Genomic DNA, 18,255 nt, shown 5'->3' with positions numbered 1-18,255 from the left:
GAGGACTGTGTTTACCTGATTTGAAATTATATTTTGCAGCTTGCTGTTTGGTTTGGATGAAAGAGTGGGAGTTGCTGAGAAATAGAAGGCTTTGGGAGTTAGACATGACCGGAAATTTGGGTGGCATGGATATTTGTGGAACGACAAAGACAAGGTTGATGTGGATTTTCAAAATCAAGACAACTTTGTCTCACTGGGTCATCGTTTCAGATATATTTCCTTACTGGATTTCTTAATGCCTGCAATAATGGCAGAGGTTCTAAATGTGCTGAAAAAGTTCATAAGAGATTCTGGAGTTATTCAGAGATGTATCTGCCTTGAAAATAGCCCATGTTGAACAGTACAGCACGATCAAAACACAGGAGACGTTTTATGACACTTGTTAATATGTTGTTAAAATGCTTTATGCTTATTTTTATGTCATAAATTGTTTTTTTAAAATTTGCCCTTTCTCAATTCCATGGGGGTCATGGGTTCAGGATTTTGGACGCCTTCTGTAAATTAACCCAATTGAAGTACAGTACCTTGGTCAAGGCTATGGTCTTCCCAGTTGCAATGTATGGCAGTGAAAGTTGGACCATAAGAAAGGATGAGCGCCAAAGAATTGAGGCCTTTGAACTATGGTGCTGGAGAAGACTCCTGCGAGTCCCTTGGACTGCAAGGCGATCAAACTGGTCAGTCCTAGAGGAGATCAATCCTGACTGCTCTTTAGAAGGCCAGATCCTGAAGCTAAAACTCAAATACTTTGGCCACCTAATGAGAAGGAAGGACTCACTGGAGAAGAGCCTAATGCTGGGAAAGATCGAGGGCAATAGAAGAAGGGGACGACAGAGAATGAGGTGGCTGGATGGAGTCACTGAAGCAGTAGGCGTGAGCTTAAATGGACTCCAGAAGATGGTAGAAGACAGGAAGGCCTGGAGGAATGTTGTCCATAGGGTCGCGATGAGTCGGACACGACTTCGCAGCTAACAACAACAACCTTGGTCAAAAATGTTTTGCCCTATGATATACAATTTTGCCCAGTTGAAGGTTACAGACTCCAGAGTTTTAGTAGTACAAAGATTACGTAAGATATGCCATGTTGAGAAAATGAAATAGACACAAACTCGGGTTGTGGCTGAAAACGCCACAAGAAGCATTTTGTAGATGAGAAATCAGAAGCAAACGCAGATAGCTAGCTTATCATGAGATGTTAGACTTTTGTCCAGAGTAACATAAAATAAAATGAAGAGAAGAACTAATGAAGGGGAATATCTGTAGCTCGGGATTGACCTGGGGGTGGTGGTGGTCCTTGGTGTTCTCTGAGTTTCATAGTTTTCTTGCAGATGTTTCATTACCCAAACTGGGTAACATCATCAGTGCGCTAATGATGTTACCTACTTTGGGTAATGAAACGTCTGCAAGAAAACAAGCAAGTTCAGAGAGCACCAAGCACCCCTCAAGAGAAGGACAGATGGATATGGTTGTCAATGATTCTCTTATTTACAGTTATCAGACAGCTTTAAAATAGTCAAAATAGTTTATGGCTTTAAAGATTGTAGGACAGAATTTGAAACAGAACTGTTTCCAAATGATGGCGATGTAATTGCTAAAATGCATAAACGTTTATTGAAATTGGAAACAAAAAGAACAAGTTCCTACCTGAGCAAGGGGTTGGACTAGATGACCTCCAAGGTCCCTTCCAACATTATTATTATTATTATTATTATTATTATTATTATTATTATTATTATTATTATGAATGTGTCACAAAGTGAGCTAAAGTTTTTAATTATAATATATAGATGGAACAGTGGGAAAATATGTTGTTGAAAGGATTGAAATTTACATTGCATTATAATTAGGTATTTTTTTATAAAATGTACTATTGGCATACGTCACCAGAGAAATTGTCTAGAATGTATAAAGGCACTTCAAGTTTACGTTGCAAATGTGTGCAACAAGAAGGGACATTCTATCATGTTTGGTGGACGTGTGAAAAAGCTGGAAGATTCCGGATTCAAATACATTTATCCAGAGGATTTATTAATATTGATATACAATTGATATCACCTTAGGTCTTCTTTTGGGATTGATGGAAAAAACAGTTGGAAAAAAGTACATGGAACTTTGTTTGTCTATATGATAATAGTAGTGAAATTGTTGTGTGCACAAAGATGGAAAGATTTAGCAACATCTACAATTAAGGGATGGTTGGTGAAGATCATGAGATGGCTAAATTGAGTACTTTGATTAGAGAAAAGACTATTGCATTTATCACTGACTAGAAGGCCCCTATAGAGTTTTTGCGTGAAACAGAAAAAAAATGATTTTGATGATTAGACAGGCTAAATTTTAGAAAGAAGAGAGTTATATGATAACCATAGAGTAAGCGGTAAATTTATAACTGTACTTATAAATATAGTGGCTGTGACTAGGGGGGCCTTCGCCCAGGTTCGCCTGGTGAGCCAGTTGCGGCCCTATCTAGACCAAGATGCCCTGTGTACGGTCACTCATGCGCTCGTGACCTCTCGTCTGGACTACTGCAACGCTCTCTACATAGGGCTTCCCTTGAAGACCACTCGGAGGCTCCAACTGGTACAGAATGCAGCCGCAAGAGTTGTCTTGGGAGTTTCCCGATACTCCCATGTTACACCTCTGCTCCACGAGCTGCATTGGTTACCAGTTGTCTTCCGAGTGAGATTCAAGGTTTTGGTTATGGTTTTCAAGGCCCTACATGGCATGGGTCCGGAGTACCTCGGGGATCACCTGCGGCCGGCGTCAACTTCCCTCCGCCCTGTGCGTTCCCACAGAGAGGGCCTCCTCAGGGTGCCACCGGTCAGAGAATGTCGGCTGGTGACCCCCAGGGGGAGGGCCTTCTCTGTGGGCACCCCGGACTTATGGAATCAGTTGCCGGTTGAGCTCCGGATGGCGCCTGACCTTCGCTCCTTCCAATGCGATCTGAAGACCTATTTATTTGAACAAGCCGGCCTGGCCTGATGGGGGATGTGTTGGGGTTTTTATTGCGGGTTTTTTATACTATTATTTATTGTTTTAGCTCGGGGTCCTATTTAATTCTCTTTTAACTTTTGTATTTTGCATTTTATATGTGCCCTGTTCACCGCCCTGAGTCCTTCGGGAGAAGGGCGGTATACAAATATAATAAATAAAATAAATAAATAAATAAAGGTAAAGGTAAAGGTTCCCCCGCACATGTGTGTGTTCTGAACCAGCCCTCTTCTCGCAACCCCTAATTAAGAGAAGAGTCTGGAAAGCGTCCAAGGCTAAAAGGCTTCTGCCAAGATTTAATTACGCAGTTAACAAAAACACAAGAGCTTGTCTTCTCAAGCGGAAAAGTTGCTTTCAGCAACTAGCCCCTCCCCAAACACTTCTTTTATAGAGAGCTCAGGGCGTGGTCTCCCTGTGCCTCCTCCCGAGGAGTCCCATAGTCTTTCTTTGTTTGTCCCTGCTCGTCTGCCTCCTGCGTCGGGCGTCCTTGAACAGGGCCAGCTGTGGGTCATCATCCTCCGCACTCTCGGGCTCACACAGCTGAGAAGAGGTCCCCGGCTGAGGACTCTGCAAAGCCTCCAAATCATCATCAGCCGGTTCGTTTCCCTCCTCCCCCACATCTGAGTCCTCCGATACATCGGACCCGGCTGTCGGACCCACAGGCTGGCCCTGAGTCACAACACTATCCCGCACCGCAGGGCCCTTCCCTCGGGTCTGCCGATCCGGATGCGGTCGGGATGGGAACTGTTCGTGAAAAGCAGTCACCAACGCAGGGGCATGAACGGCGGTCGCGTCTTCCCATGTGAAGTCCTCCGGCCCGTACCCTTTCCACTCGATCAGGTACTGGAAGCGACCTTTCAGCCAGCGGGAATCCCTGATGCTGGCGACCTCGTACTCGGGGGTGCTGCCTCCATCACGAGTTCCTGATGGGGGAGGTTCCGCTTGGCGAAGTGGACAGGCCGGTTGTTCGGGGACCAACAAGGACCGATGGAAGACGGGGTGCACGCGCAGGGAACGTGGCAGAGTTAAACGATAGGCGACCGGGTTGATGACGGCCTCGACTGGGAACGGTCCAAGGTAACGGTGGTCCAGCTTCCTCGCCGGCCGAGTGGATGGTAGGTTCCTGGTGGACAGCCAGACCCGATCCCCCACCGATAGTGGAGGCGTATCCCTTCTCGACCGATCGGCGAACCTCTTGTAGTCGGCCTTGGCCTTCTCCAGCTGCCGTCGCACCAACCGATGGATCGCCTGTAACTCCGCCATGAATTCGTTCGCTGCCGGCTCCGGTGAGTCCACGGGAGAAAGAGGGAAGAACCTGGGGTGATAACCCACGTTGGCCAAGAACGGTGTCATCTGCGTGGAGGTGTGTTGCGAGTTATTAAAGGCAAACTCGGCTATGGCCAAATAGTCCACCCAGTTGTCCTGCTGCAGGTTAACATAGCAGCGCAGATACTGCTCTAAGATGCCGATGACCTTCTCGGTACCCCCGTCGGTCTGAGGATGATGCGCGGACGAGAGGCAAACCTTAATGTCCAACGCCCGCATCAACTCCTGCCAGAAGCGGGCTGTAAACTGGGCCCCCCTATCGGAGACGACCCTGTCGGGAAGGCCGTGCAGCCGGAACACCTGTTGGATGAACATGCGACTAGTGGCGCGAGCTGACGGTAAGCCGCGACAGGGGATGAAGTGCGCCATCTTGGTCAACATGTCCACCACCACAAACACTGTCGTGAAGCCGGAGGATGGGGGTAGATCCGTCAGAAAGTCCATGGACACAGCCCCCCAGGGTCTCTTGGGCATTGGCAAAGGCTGCAGTAAACCAGGCGGGGCCCCTGTCGCTGACTTGGCCTGCCTGCATGGGACGCAGGAGGTGACATAAGACTGGACATCGTGTCGGACTCGGGGCCACCAGAAAGTACGGGAGACCAGGTTCAGAGTCTTGAACAGGCCAAAATGCCCCGCAGCCGGGTTATCATGACATTGGCTGAGGACGAGTCCCCTGAGTGGCCCTCCTGGAACATAGAGCCGGTCACGATAATACAGGAGTCCATCCGTGACCGACCAAGGCGAATCTGGCCCCACCTCTTCCTTCCGCTGAGCCACCCACGCCTCCTGCTGCTGCGCCTCCCGGATCCGAGCCCGTATATCCACCGGCTCCCGTACCGCAGCAAAAGACTCGACGGGGATCACTGTCCTGGGCGGAAGCTTGTCTTCCACTCGGGTGTACTCGGGCTTCCTGGACAGAGCATCCGCTCTCTGGTTGTGCCCGCTTGGTATGTACCGCACCCGAAAGTCAAACCTCGCAAAGAAGAGGGACCACCGGATCTGGCGTTGGTTCAAATTCCGAGCGGTCTGCAGGCTTTCCAGATTCTTGTGGTCCGTCCGGACCTTGATTTGATGCCGCGCCCCCTCCAGATGATGCCTCCAAGCCTCGAACGCCGCCTTGATGGCCAGCAGCTCCTTCTCCCAGATGGTATAGTTGCGCTCCGAGGGATTCAATTTCCGAGAGTGATACGCGCAAGGGAAAAGGGTACCGTTGGGCGTCGCTGCCTGGAGTAACACGGCCCCAATGGCAATGTCGGAGGCGTCCGCCTCCACGACAAACGGCCGTTGCGGGTCAGGATGCTTCAAGATGGGCTCCTTCATGAAGGCGTCCTTCAAAGCTTGGAACGCCTGTTGTTCGGGGGCGTTCCACTGGAACCGAGTCTTCTTCTGCAGGAGCCGGGTGAGGGGGGCTGTCAAGGCAGCAAAGCCAGGGATGAATGTCCGATAGTAGTTGGCAAATCCAAGAAGTCGCTGAACATCCTTCACGCGACGCGGGGGTTGCCAACTCTGCAACGACTCAACTTTACTTGGATCCATGGCGATGCCCTCGGGAGAAATGCGGTGGCCCAAGAAATCAATGGTCACCTGGTAGAACTGGCACTTCTCCAACTTGGCAAACAGCCGATGTTTCCGGAGGCGCTGCAGGACCTGACGGAGATGCTGATGATGCGCTTCACGCGACGGGGAGTAAATCAGGATGTCGTCCAGGTAAATCACAACAAACTGGTCCAACAGATCCCGAAAGATGTCATTCATAAAATGCTGAAACACAGCGGGGGCGTTGGTCAGGCCAAACGGCATCACCGTGTACTCGAAATGTCCATAGCGAGTACCAAACGCTGTCTTCCACTCATCACCCGGCCGAACCCTGACGAGGTTGTAAGCTCCACGCAGGTCCAGTTTCGTGAAGATCTTAGCCTCCCGGAGTCGGTCCAAGAGCTCGGGGATGAGGGGCAGCGGGTAGCGGTTACGCACCGTGATAGCGTTGAGTTTCCGGTAGTCACAGCAAAGCCGTAACTCGCCCGACTTCTTTTTGACGAAGAGCACGGGCGCAGACACTGTCGAGGACGAGGGCCGGATGAATCCACGAGCCAAGTTCTTTGTCAGGAAGTCCCGCAATGCGGCCAACTCGGGCTCCGACATGGAGTACAAACGCCCCACTGGGAGAGGCGCATCAGGGACTAGGTCAATGGAGCAGTCGTAGGGCCTGTGCGGGGGTAATTGGTCCGCCTCTGACTCGCTGAACACGTCAGCAAAGTCGGACAGTACGGGAGGCAAGGAAACCCCTGAGGAACCCTCCACCTGGCCGGCACAGATATGGCGGGTGTGGTCCACGCACTGCAAACTTGGGAAGGTGACCAAGTTCTGAGACCAATAGATCTGTGGATCATGCGCCCGGAGCCACGCCAGTCCCAAGACCACGGGGAAGTGTAGATCCGAAGTGATGTAGAACTGAATGGCCTCCACATGGGTACTGATGGCCATACACACGGGTTGCGTGGCGGCCGTGATAGGCCCGGACAGGAGCACTCGACCATCGATGGTCTCCACAAGCATGGGCGGATCCACCGGACACTGGGGAACAGCCCATTTGGCCACAAAGGCCGAATCCATAAAGTTAGTGGTAGCCCCAGAGTCAATTAAGGCATGGACCGGAATCCCCTCTGGCTTGCCAGGAAGGATCAGTCGTGCCTCCAAAATCAAATGCCGTGGAGGTTCACAGGCACCGTCGGAACGGCGTCGCTCGGCGTGATCGTTGTGGGTCGCCCGATCTTTCACACCGTCTAGATCGGGCTCGGGCCGTATTCCCGATAGCAAAGCAGGGGACTTTCTCGGAGCAGGCTTGGTCACTGACGCCCGCTGACGCTTCTTTGGGCAAGAAGCAGCCAAATGTCCAGGGTCCCCACAGTAAAAACACAACCCCTCCGATCGTCGTCTGTCCATTTCCGTCACCGATAGACGGGACCTGGCGGCACCCAGCTCCATTGGCTCCTCCCTCTGAACTGGGGGCTCACGCACAACAGGGGCGGCAGGGGTCTGTGGGGTGGCACGGCGACTCTTACGCTGCTGCAGCCGGGCATCGATCCGCAGACAAAGATGGATCAGCCCATTCAGGTCTGAGGGAATGTCCACGCGGGCCAGCTCATCCAACATCTCCTCTGACAAGCCATCCTGAAAGGCATCCACGAGCGCAGCCTCATTCCAGGCGGAATCCTGGCTAAGCAGCCGGAAATCGCTGATATAGGCCTGTAGGGGGCGCTGACCCTGCCTCAAAGCTTTCAGACGTCGGGTGGCGGTCTGCGCCTTAATCGGGTCCTCGTACATGAGGCGCATATGGTCACAAAACCCCCCAAAGTTATCCAACAAAGGGCTAGGCTGTGCCAACAGAGGCGTGCCCCAACGAGCTGCATCTCCCGACAGAAGGCTCAACACGAATCCCACCTTATCTCGGTCAGTGGGGAAATCAGCTGCTCTCACGCTGATATAAAGCTGGCATTGTCCCAGGAAGGCAGGAAACAGTTCTGGTTTACCAGCAAATTTATCCGGCATAGCTAACTGACATTTCCTCCTGGGTGGGGGGGCAGCATGTACCTGAGCCTGCAGTTGTGCCACCTGAGTGGCCAGCAAGGTGAGTTGCTGGTTGAGCTGGGCATTCTCGGCAAGAAGCTGCTCCATCGTAGTATTAAGGGGTGGGTGGCTGAAAGCAAACTGTTCTGAACCAGCCCTCTTCTCGCAACCCCTAATTAAGAGAAGAGTCTGGAAAGCGTCCAAGGCTAAAAGGCTTCTGCCAAGATTTAATTACGCAGTTAACAAAAACACAAGAGCTTGTCTTCTCAAGCGGAAAAGTTGCTTTCAGCAACTAGCCCCTCCCCAAACACTTCTTTTATAGAGAGCTCAGGGCGTGGTCTCCCTGTGCCTCCTCCCGAGGAGTCCCATAGTCTTTCTTTGTTTGTCCCTGCTCGTCTGCCTCCTGCGTCGGGCGTCCTTGAACAGGGCCAGCTGTGGGTCATCATCCTCCGCACTCTCGGGCTCACACAGCTGAGAAGAGGTCCCCGGCTGAGGACTCTGCAAAGCCTCCAAATCATCATCAGCCGGTTCGTTTCCCTCCTCCCCCACATCTGAGTCCTCCGATACATCGGACCCGGCTGTCGGACCCACAGGCTGGCCCTGAGTCACAACAGTGTGCTTGTCATTTCCGACTCTAGGGGCCGGTGCTCATCTCCGTTTCAAAGCCGAAGGAGGTCTCCGTGGTCCGAGGACGTCTCCATGGTCATGTGGCCGGCATGCCTAGACGCCAAAGGCGCACGGAACGCTGTTACTGTACTTATAGCTGCTGTAAAAAGATTGAAAGCTATTCTTTCTATGTTTTTTTTCTTTTTCGTTTCATTTTTCTTGCTCCATGATTTCTTTCTTTTTCTTTGCATCACTTTATATTAGTTAATTTTTACCCTGACCTTAAAAAAACCTTTACATATAAAGACAGCAGTGATGATAGATGTGACAGAAACATCAGGAAGAAGAAGCATGAGAAGTTGGAGAAGGACCAGGGTCTCAAGGACGAACTGGAGAGGATGTGGAACGTCAAAGCCAAAGTGACCAGCAGTGGTGGCAGGAGAACTTGGGGCTGTGGCTTCTAAGCTGGGTGAAAGGTTATAAAATGTCCCAGGAATGACCTCAGAGCTCTCTGGCCAGAAAGGTGGACGGCTAGGAACAGCTAAGAGACCCTGTGCAGAACTTTCAAACTCCCAAGCCTGTGGTAAAGGACCCCAGATTGAGGAAGATACAGACCACCCATAGGTCTGGGAATGGAATTTAGAGCATAGAATAATAGGGTTGGAAGGGACCTTGGAGGGAATAGAATAGAATAGAATAGAATAGAATAGAATAGAATAGAATAGAATAGAATAGAATAGAATAGAATAGAATAGAATAGAATAGAATAGAATAGAATAGAATAGAATAGAATAGAATAGAATAGAATAGAATAGAATAGAATGGATTTTTTTTTAAAATTCCATTTATATCCCGCCCTTCTCCGAAGACTCAGGGCGGCTTACAAGCTTAGCAGTAGCCTTCATTCTATGTATATGCCTGCTTATTAGGGCTTTCACACACCCCCCAAGCGGCATTATTACAAAGTCAGCTTAATTGCCCCCAACAATCTGGGTCCTCATTTTACCTACCTCGGAAGGATGGAAGGCTGAGTCAACCTTGAGCCTGGTGGGACTCGAACCTGCACTAATTGTAGGCAGCTGGTGTTACTTAAGGAGGCATTAGCCCACTGCTCCACCAAGCTCCATGGAATGGAATGGAAGGGAATGGAATGGAATGGAATGGAATGGAATGGAATGGAATGGAATGGAATGGAATGGAATGGAATGGAATGGAATGGAACGGAACGGAATGGAACGGAACAGAACAGAACAGAACAGAATAGGACAGCATAGGAGCTGGAAGGGACCTTGGAGGTCTTCTAGTCCAACCCCCTGCTAAAGCAGGAGACCCTATTTTAAAAAGTCTGAGTGTTATCTATAAAGAGAATGTTTTTATTATCCAGAGTTCATGTTTCAGGTACCCTATTTCCCAAGTATTAATGCATAGAATCCTAACATGTAAAAGTGGAATGGAAGCTTAAAGATTGTCTGGTTCAATACTCTACCCATGCAGAATTTCAACACACTTGCTACTGATTCGTACAGGGTTCTCCAAACCTGGCATGGCTGGCTGGGGAATTCTGAAAGTTGAAGTCCACAAGTATTAAAGTTGCCAAGTTTGGAGAAGCCTGGTTTACTACATTAAAAAAAAAGGAGGCTTACGTGATTAAAAATGGCCAATGAGTCAGTTTCAAATCAGATCAGGCATAAATATTCCATAAACAAACTGAGAATCTGGCTAGAGGTAGTTCCTCATGGAGAATATCAATCATGATTCACCAGGAGTCAAAAATGACTTGCTGGTGTATTATCAATCGATAACACCATTTCGTTTTTGATTGGACTTTCTATTCCTCAATGCTGAGCTCAAGCATCAAACTTGGATTTAACAGAATAACAGAGTTGGATATCTTTAGTTCAAACAGGAGACCCTACTACACCATTTTAAACAAACGGCTGTCCAATGTTTGGAGCACCCACAACTTCTGGAGGCAAGTCGTTCCACTGATTCTGTCAGGAAATTTCTTCTTAGTTCTAGGTCACTTCTCTCCTTGATTAGTTTCCATCCGTTGCTTCTAGGAGGAAATCCACAGAAATTCTGTGGATTACATAGAAATCCACAGAGCTCTCCAAGTGAATCCAACTGGCTGAACCACCTGGGATTCTAACTCCTCATCCTGCAGGTTTTCTATTTTCACCCATCAGGATTATTTAATTTATTTACTTCCCACCTTTATTATTTTAGCAAATAACTCAAGGTGGCAAACACCTTCCTCCTATTTCCCGCCCCCCAACAGCAACCCTGTGAGTTGGGTTGGGCTGAAACAGAGGGACTGGCCCAAAGTCACCTAGCTGGCTTTCATGCATGGCAGGATTTGAACTCACAACCTCTTGCTTTCTAGACTGGTGCCTTAACCACTAGACCAATTGGCTCTCTAGGATGGGAATGAGCATCACAACAAGATCCATCACTAAGTAGCTTTGATCTATGCGGGATGATTTATACCCTATTTCCTAATTTAGAAAAAAGATGCTGCTTCGTGAGACTGTACATAATTTGAATTTAGTCTCTAAGCTTTTTCAAGGAACTCACCAATTGACCTACGACTGACACCATCTTTCTCTAGTTATCCTACGGATTACAAGTCACAGAATTCTCTGCTTGTTCATTGTCCCTACTGGGTAGACCAGGAGTCTTCAAACGTGGCCCTTTTATGATTTGTGGACTTCAACTCCCAGAATTCCTCAGCCAGGCACGCTGGCTGAGGAATTCTGGGAGTTGAAGTTCACAAAGTCATAAAAAGGCCAAGTTTGAAGACCCCTAGGTTAGACATTCTGAGCCAATTGTAGGGAGACTGCTTGACATAAATATTATTCTCCAGAATCGGTCACAATTGCTTTCAGGCTGGCTTATGAAAAATGATTAACTTCCTTGAAGATTTATCCTGCCTGGAAAACAATCCTAACTTCCTCTGATATATGAGGACACCAAGATGTTTCCATAAATATCCATCAAAAGGCCTCGGAGTTAGGAAATATTGCATCTCCAACAAGATCTTGGGAAGTAAAGAATCTACAGAATCATGAGGACAGATGGAGGAAATAGTAAAAATTCATACAGTCATTTCCTGATATGCCCATTGCTTAGCAAGCATCATCCTCCCTAACAGCAATTTATACATCTGCATCACTTACAAAGAAAATCAATCAAACAATTGTAAAGGGAAAAAATATGCTCGCTCTTTTCCAACAGGAGCTATTTAGCACATCCACATGAACATCTGCTAATTATCGGTAAAATTTTGTAGCCTACTAGCGGTGCTCTTTCTGTTGTTGCTGCTCATCAGATTTATCTATTATATTTATTCGTTAAATTCATTTGCCACCTATCTCACCATCGGGCTACTCTGCTTGGCTTACAACAGTAAAGCGGAAAAATGATAAAAATGCAAACTTAACAAGCAATGAAACAAAAATAAACAATAAAATAATATTAAGAGATGGGTGGAGAGAGTAGGAAGCACAGGGAAAACTCTTAATTGCTGTCAATATCTGGGCTTCAAGCTTCAGGACAACCACTAGAGGGCAGCAAAGAGATAGGAAAAAGAGATAGGATCCCTCTAGTGGCTGTTTGGATGTTTCCACCCTAAAGATTGATGTGTAATAAGTAGCTTTGCCTGTTTGGAAACTTTCTACAGCTCCCTAAACCTACCTTCCCGAATGTTGCATCACACTTCTCATTTTAGAAGGGTTTTTTTTTTTAGGTATAGGGATGAGAAGTGACAGTCCCAAGATTTAGGTACTTACGATTGATGGCTGGCTGGTTCCTCATTGCTCCGGCTGATGTAGCTGGTTGGAACATAGCCCATGACTCTGTCTCCAGAAAGGCGCCTTGCTAGGACATAACCCCCCTCCTCTTTAAGGACATGGAGTTTGTCCCCTCTAGTCACGCTCAGCTCCTCGGCATTCCTAGCCGTGTAGTTGTACAGCACCCCCCGGAGGGAAGCTTTGTCTTCAGCAGGGTCAGGATCCAGCGTGGGATGTAGGGATCCTGGGATCGGTTCCCAGGAATCGAAAGAATGGTTACTGGAGGCTCTGTTGGGCACACACTTGTTCCAGAACGTATGAAAGAAATGCAGGTGTTTTCGGAGGAAACTGTCCATCCCTTTCTCGGGAAGATTTAGCTTTGCTCTTGCAACAAGCTGCTCGGAGTGAAGAAGGAAAATCTGGTCAGCTTCATAGCTGCTTCTTTCATTGCTCGTCGTTCAATGAGTCAACGTTGCCCTCCTGTCTTCTCTCTCCCAGGGCCAGAAGAAGTGAAGTGAAATGCTTCCTGGGTCCTTGGATACCTGAATGTGTTTGTAGGCCACGGGAACTCCTTCCCATAGGGAGACTTGACGTTCAGGTGTAACTTGTTTGCTGTAGGCTGAGCTCATATGTTTAGGCTTGCCACCACATCCGTCTCAGCTGGATGGTTATTTATTACCCAATCAACTCACTCACCTCTCAGGCTGCGCTCTAAATTAGCACTCATTTCCACGTCATCTCTTTTACAGCATCTTTCCATTCACTTTTCGTGGCCATCAAGAAGTCTATTCTTGAGAACATTTTGCTTCTCATCCAAGAAATGTCTGAATGTTTTCCAAGAAGAAACTAAGAAAGTCCAGTTGCCTTTTGGAAAAAGCACCGTTGGGATATTCTTGAGAATGCGGTGTTTGCAAAACCTTTACAAACACTCTTGCAGAATAACTCTTCAGGAATCTCTTAATATGATCCTTCCAGCGGTCTCGGGGAAAACAGCATTCGGGAGCTGCTTTCTTGCTATTTTTGTCAACCTCCTCGGCTGTGATTTGTTTTTAATCTCAGGTTTATACACACTAAGAGTGGCTATTCAAAGCCCACCACTGCACCAAGGTAATATGCTCAGTGTTTCTCAATCTCATCCACTTTTAAGATGTGTGGACATCAACTCCCAGAATTCCCCAGCTAGCATGGAATTCTGGGAGTTGAAGCCCACACATCTTAAAGTGGCTGAAATTGAGAGACGCGCTAGATTGTAAAATTGGTGATGCATTTGAATTCCAAGCAAAGCATACCAATTATGTCTATCCTATTTCTGGTTGCTCTCATGATTGCAATCTCTGCTTTATGATTACAAGACTCACCTACCATCTCTTCCCTCCACCTGCATTTTGTTACCTCCCCAAACCTTTGATTTATTTGATTTTTTTTTATCCAGCCATTATTATTTTTACAAGCAACTCAAGGAGGCAAACCTATCCGACACACTTCCTCCCCCTACTTTCCCCACAACTACAATCTTGTAAGGTGAGTTGGGTTCTGAGACTAAAGTTCACCCAGCTTGCTTTCATGCCTAAGGCGGGACTAGAACTCACATTTTCCTGCTGATTGGCCCAAAGTCACCTAGTTGACTTTCATACCTAAGTGGGGACTAGAACTCACAGTCTCTCACTTTCTAGCCTGGTGCCTTAATCATTAGCTCAAAAAACATGCCTTAACCCAGGGGTGTCAAACTGCCGGCCTGAAGGCCTGATGTATCATGCCGAAACTGCAGCCACCCCATTGCCAGCAATGGGGGAAAAAGGCACGATACATCACGGCACGGCACAAGTTTGACATCCCTGCCTTAACCACTAGCCCAGTTCTCTCTTTTTTGCATTTGGCAACAATATGGACTTTGGAAAACTGTAGCCTCTAACATTACTATTACTGTAATGTTACTAATAGTGCTATTACTACAACCAGGGCTTTTTTTCTCATAGAACGCTCAGAACGGAGTTCCGGCACCTTTTTTTGGATGGAACCTTGTATGGTAGGCAAGGAGGGTTGTATGACATGTGTGAGTTCCGGCACCTTTTTCTTTTACATAAAAAGCACTGACTACAACTATTAATGGTACCATTACTACAACTATTGCTGATACAACTACTATTACTACAACTACTTTTCAACTTTTCCACTGGAATTGCTAGGAGACCCAAATTTTGCATCAATTTATTGTATTAGATGTCGTTAATCAAATAAATAGAGAATGCCTTCTTGAAGGGTGTCTATAGATATGATCTCTCTCTTCTATAAATTACACGTTACAGCAGCCTGACCACATTTTGCCTGCTACTTAAGAAAAAGGGCCCTGAGCAGCGTAGTATTATACATGTTCACCCAGAGGTAATTCATATGATGCCAGTAGGACTTACATATTATTAAAATGTACATTCCTTTTTTCTAAAGTGTGCCCTTTAGAGATATTTTGACTACCACAAAGGGTAAATCAGAAGAATCTGGGAGTGAAATCTTTGTAGGCAGTGGCAATAAAGATTTAAATGATGAATAAATGGCACTGCAATTATTCTTTGCAGCAAGAAGAATGAGTGAGAGAAAAGGAGGAGAGGGGAGAGGAAAGGAGGAGAGGATACTGAAAACATGACTGTTTTTCAAATTTACAACTATTGCAGCATTCCCATGGTCCTGTTATCAAAATTTAGACATTTAGCAATTAATTCCTATTTATAATGGTTCCAGTGTCCTGGGGTTATGTGATCTCCTTTGGCAACCTTCTGACAAGGAAAATCAATGAGGAAGCCAGATTCACTTAACAACCATGTTATTAACTTAACAATGATTCACTTAACAACAGTGGCAGGAATGGTCGTAAAATGGGGCAAAACTCACTTAAAAACAAAATGAAAAAAGTGATTGCAGTCATTCACCAGCAGAGGTTGAAGGAAAATAAGAAGAGAGCAGCAGGTTTAGCCATATGGGGTGGTCAAAAAAGTCAAGATGGTGTTCCTAACAGTGTAACAGAATCTCCACCTATGGAGCTGAAATCCATGGTTATACAGGTAGTCCTCAATTTATGACCACTGAACACAAAATTTATGTTGCTAAGTGAGAAATTTTTAAGTGAGTCTGACCCTGTTTTACTACTTTTCCTGTCACGTTTAGTAAATGAATCACTGCAGTTGTTAAGTGAGTAAAAAGGTTGTTAAGTGAATCTGGTTTCCCCATTGATTCTGCTTGTCAGAAGGTTGCAAAAGATGATCACATGACCCAGGGACACCACAACTGTCATAAATATGAGTTACTTGTCAAGCATCTAAATGTAAATCATGTGATGCTGCAACGGTCATAAGTGTGAAAAATGGTCACAAGTCACTTGTCACTTACAGTGCCACTGTAACTTCAAACGGCCACTAAGCAAACTGTTGTAAGTCAAGGACGACCTGTACATTTGTAGTTCTTGACTCATGACCACAGTTGGGACCAGAAATTTCCACGGCTAAGCAATGCAGTTGTTAAGTGAGTCACCCCAATTTCTCAACCTTTCTTCGTTAATCAAATAGTTGTTAAATGAATCACTCAGTCCTTAAGGGAATCCAGGTTTCCCCATGGACTTTTCCTGGTGTAAAGCTGGCTGAGAGGCTCTGCAATAGGGAATCCCATGGCTCTGGGATGTTGCAGCCCTCATAAATAGAGGCCGGTGGCCAAGTGCACAAATTTTAATCACGTGGCTGGCAAGAGACTGCGACGGTTGTAGGTGCGAGGACTGGGTAGAGGTTTTGGCCTCGCGGAGACCCAATGCAGGTAGGGCGCAGAGGATGCTGAGTCCTAGGCAGGGAGGGAGGCAGGCGGCGGGGCAGGACAGGGAGCCCGAGGCCCGGCCTGACAGGCTGGGAAGGAGGATTTGTCCGCCTCGGGCCTGCCTGAAAGGCCCAGGAGAGCCGGAGGCTGCGGCCTTTTTCCGCGGGCGGGCCTGGGACTCCCCTGCGGGGAAAGGGACAAAGCCGCGACTCGCCTCTCCCCCTCCTTCACCCCTTCAGGAGGACGGACGAGCCCTGCGGAGGAAGGCAGCACAGGGCGAGAGGAGAGGAGGCGCCCTGCGGAGCAGCCCTGCCCGCCCCAGCCGTGGCTTCCCCGGGAAAAGACGGCGGGGAGAAAAGCCTGGAAGTTGTGGGGCCGCAGAAGGGCCGCCCGCCAACGGGATGAGCTGAAGGGGAGCCCGTGGAAGGGGGGTGCATGGAGGGAGAAGCGGCGAGAAGGAGGGAAAGGCGGGAAGAAGTGGGGAGCCTGAGGCGAGCCTGGAGGGTGGAGAGGCCCTCAGCCCAGACGGGAGACTCGGGAATCTGTGAAGAATTCAGAAGGGAGAAAAGAAATACGAATGCGCAGGATGTGAGAAATCCTTCAAAAGAAATGGACACCTTAAAAGCCACCTGAGAATCCACTCAGGAGAAAAACCATATAAATGCTTGGAATGTGGAAAGAGCTTCACTCAGAGGAGATTTGTTTATGCACATCAAAGAATCCACTCAGGAGAGAAACCCTACAAATGCCTGGAGTGTGGAAAGAGCTTCAATCTGAGGGGAAATTTTAATAAACATCTAAGCATCCGTTCTGGTGAAAAACCATATAAATGCCTGGTGTGTAGAAAAAGCTTCACTCAAGAGGGGAAATCTTTATGCACATCAAAGAATCCACTTAGAAGAGAAACCCTACAAATGCCTGGAGTGTGGAAAGAGCTTTACTCATGGTAGAGACCTCCATCAACACCAAAGAATTCACACAGAAGAAAAACACTCCACTTATAAATGTCTGGAGTGTGGAAAGACCTTCAATCAAAGGAGTAACCTTAATAGGCATCAACTCGTTCATTCTGGAGAAAAACCCTATAAATGCCTGGAATGCGGAAAGAGTTTTACTGAAGGTGGAAACCTGCGCAGGCATCAATGGATTCACAGGGGAGAAAAACCATACCAATACCTGAAATGTGGAAAGGGTTACTGTGATAGCAGAAACCTTTATAGGTATCAAAGGATTCGCATGGAACAAAAACCCTATCAATGAGTGTGGAGTGAGCTTCATAAGAACTGAACATCTCAAAAAACACCAAAGATTGCACACAAGAAAAAATCCCTGTTCATGCCTGGAGTATAAGAAGAGTTTCATTAGAAATGAAAATCTGAAAACACATCAGGGAATATCCCTGGAATGTGGGAAGAGTTTTAACTGAGGGTTGACATCTCCATTGACAGTAAAGAATTCACAGTGAAGAAAGTTGCAAACATGCGTGGACTGTAGAAGCAGCTTCAGTCGCAGTGTAGGTATCAGTAAATACTATAAACCTTTCACAGGGAAGAAGGTTTAGCAATGTACAGAGTGGGGAAAATTATTTAGAACATATGGAAATCTCCAAAACCATGTAAGAATCCATATGGGAGAGGAACCATAGAAATGGATAGAATGTGGCTAAAATGCTTCAGTAACCAGCAAAATGAGTGCAGTGTAGGATGAAATGCTCCAGAGTTTCTCAAGGGCTAAGAAACATCTTGAATATTTATCACAGACCTAATTACACCCAAATAAAGCAGCTGTGTTGATAATTACCCTTCACTGCCATCTCAAATGGTATGTGTCAACTTGAGCAAATGCGGTATCATCAGCTGAGACATTCCAGGCGTATATAAACTTCTGAAGCATTTTACTGTTCTTTCCACAACTTTTTGTTCAGTTTTGCTATTGCGTTAGTAAAAGGAACATTTTGCTATCTCCTTTATTCTTTATAACTTCTTCAGCAGTTGTTCTCTTCTGTGTTACCTCATTGTTAAATTTGAATCACATTACAAATTATTTAAAAAGTGTTTTGCCAGGTCACATTTTTCTTATTAAATGGGTCCACATCTTGCATATTTGTGCAAGGGATATGAGTTCAACTGTATTCCATTGTACATTCTTATATAATCATTGCAAATTTAATTCAGTCAATTAATAC

General features: G+C 46.9%; 1 protein-coding gene across 1 annotated transcript in view; it reads right to left on the bottom strand.

Annotated features, from left to right (window-relative positions):
* Positions 1 to 12,631, bottom strand: part of SRMS (src-related kinase lacking C-terminal regulatory tyrosine and N-terminal myristylation sites) — a gene marked incomplete at its 5' end in the record, with an annotated part of 63,976 nt that extends 51,345 nt beyond the window's left edge. The window contains one exon of the mRNA XM_081323796.1: positions 12,276 to 12,631. Coding sequence (XP_081179922.1) covers positions 12,276 to 12,631 — 356 coding nt within the window. The remainder of the gene's footprint in view (positions 1 to 12,275) is intronic.
* Positions 12,632 to 18,255: the final 5,624 nt, after the last annotated feature.

This window comes from Vipera berus, assembly GCF_964194415.1.
Source record: "Vipera berus genome assembly, chromosome: 3".
Lineage (NCBI taxonomy): Eukaryota > Metazoa > Chordata > Lepidosauria > Squamata > Viperidae > Vipera > Vipera berus.
The sequence above is the reverse complement of the archived record's forward strand: the minus strand, read 5'-3'. Positions and strand labels throughout refer to the sequence as shown.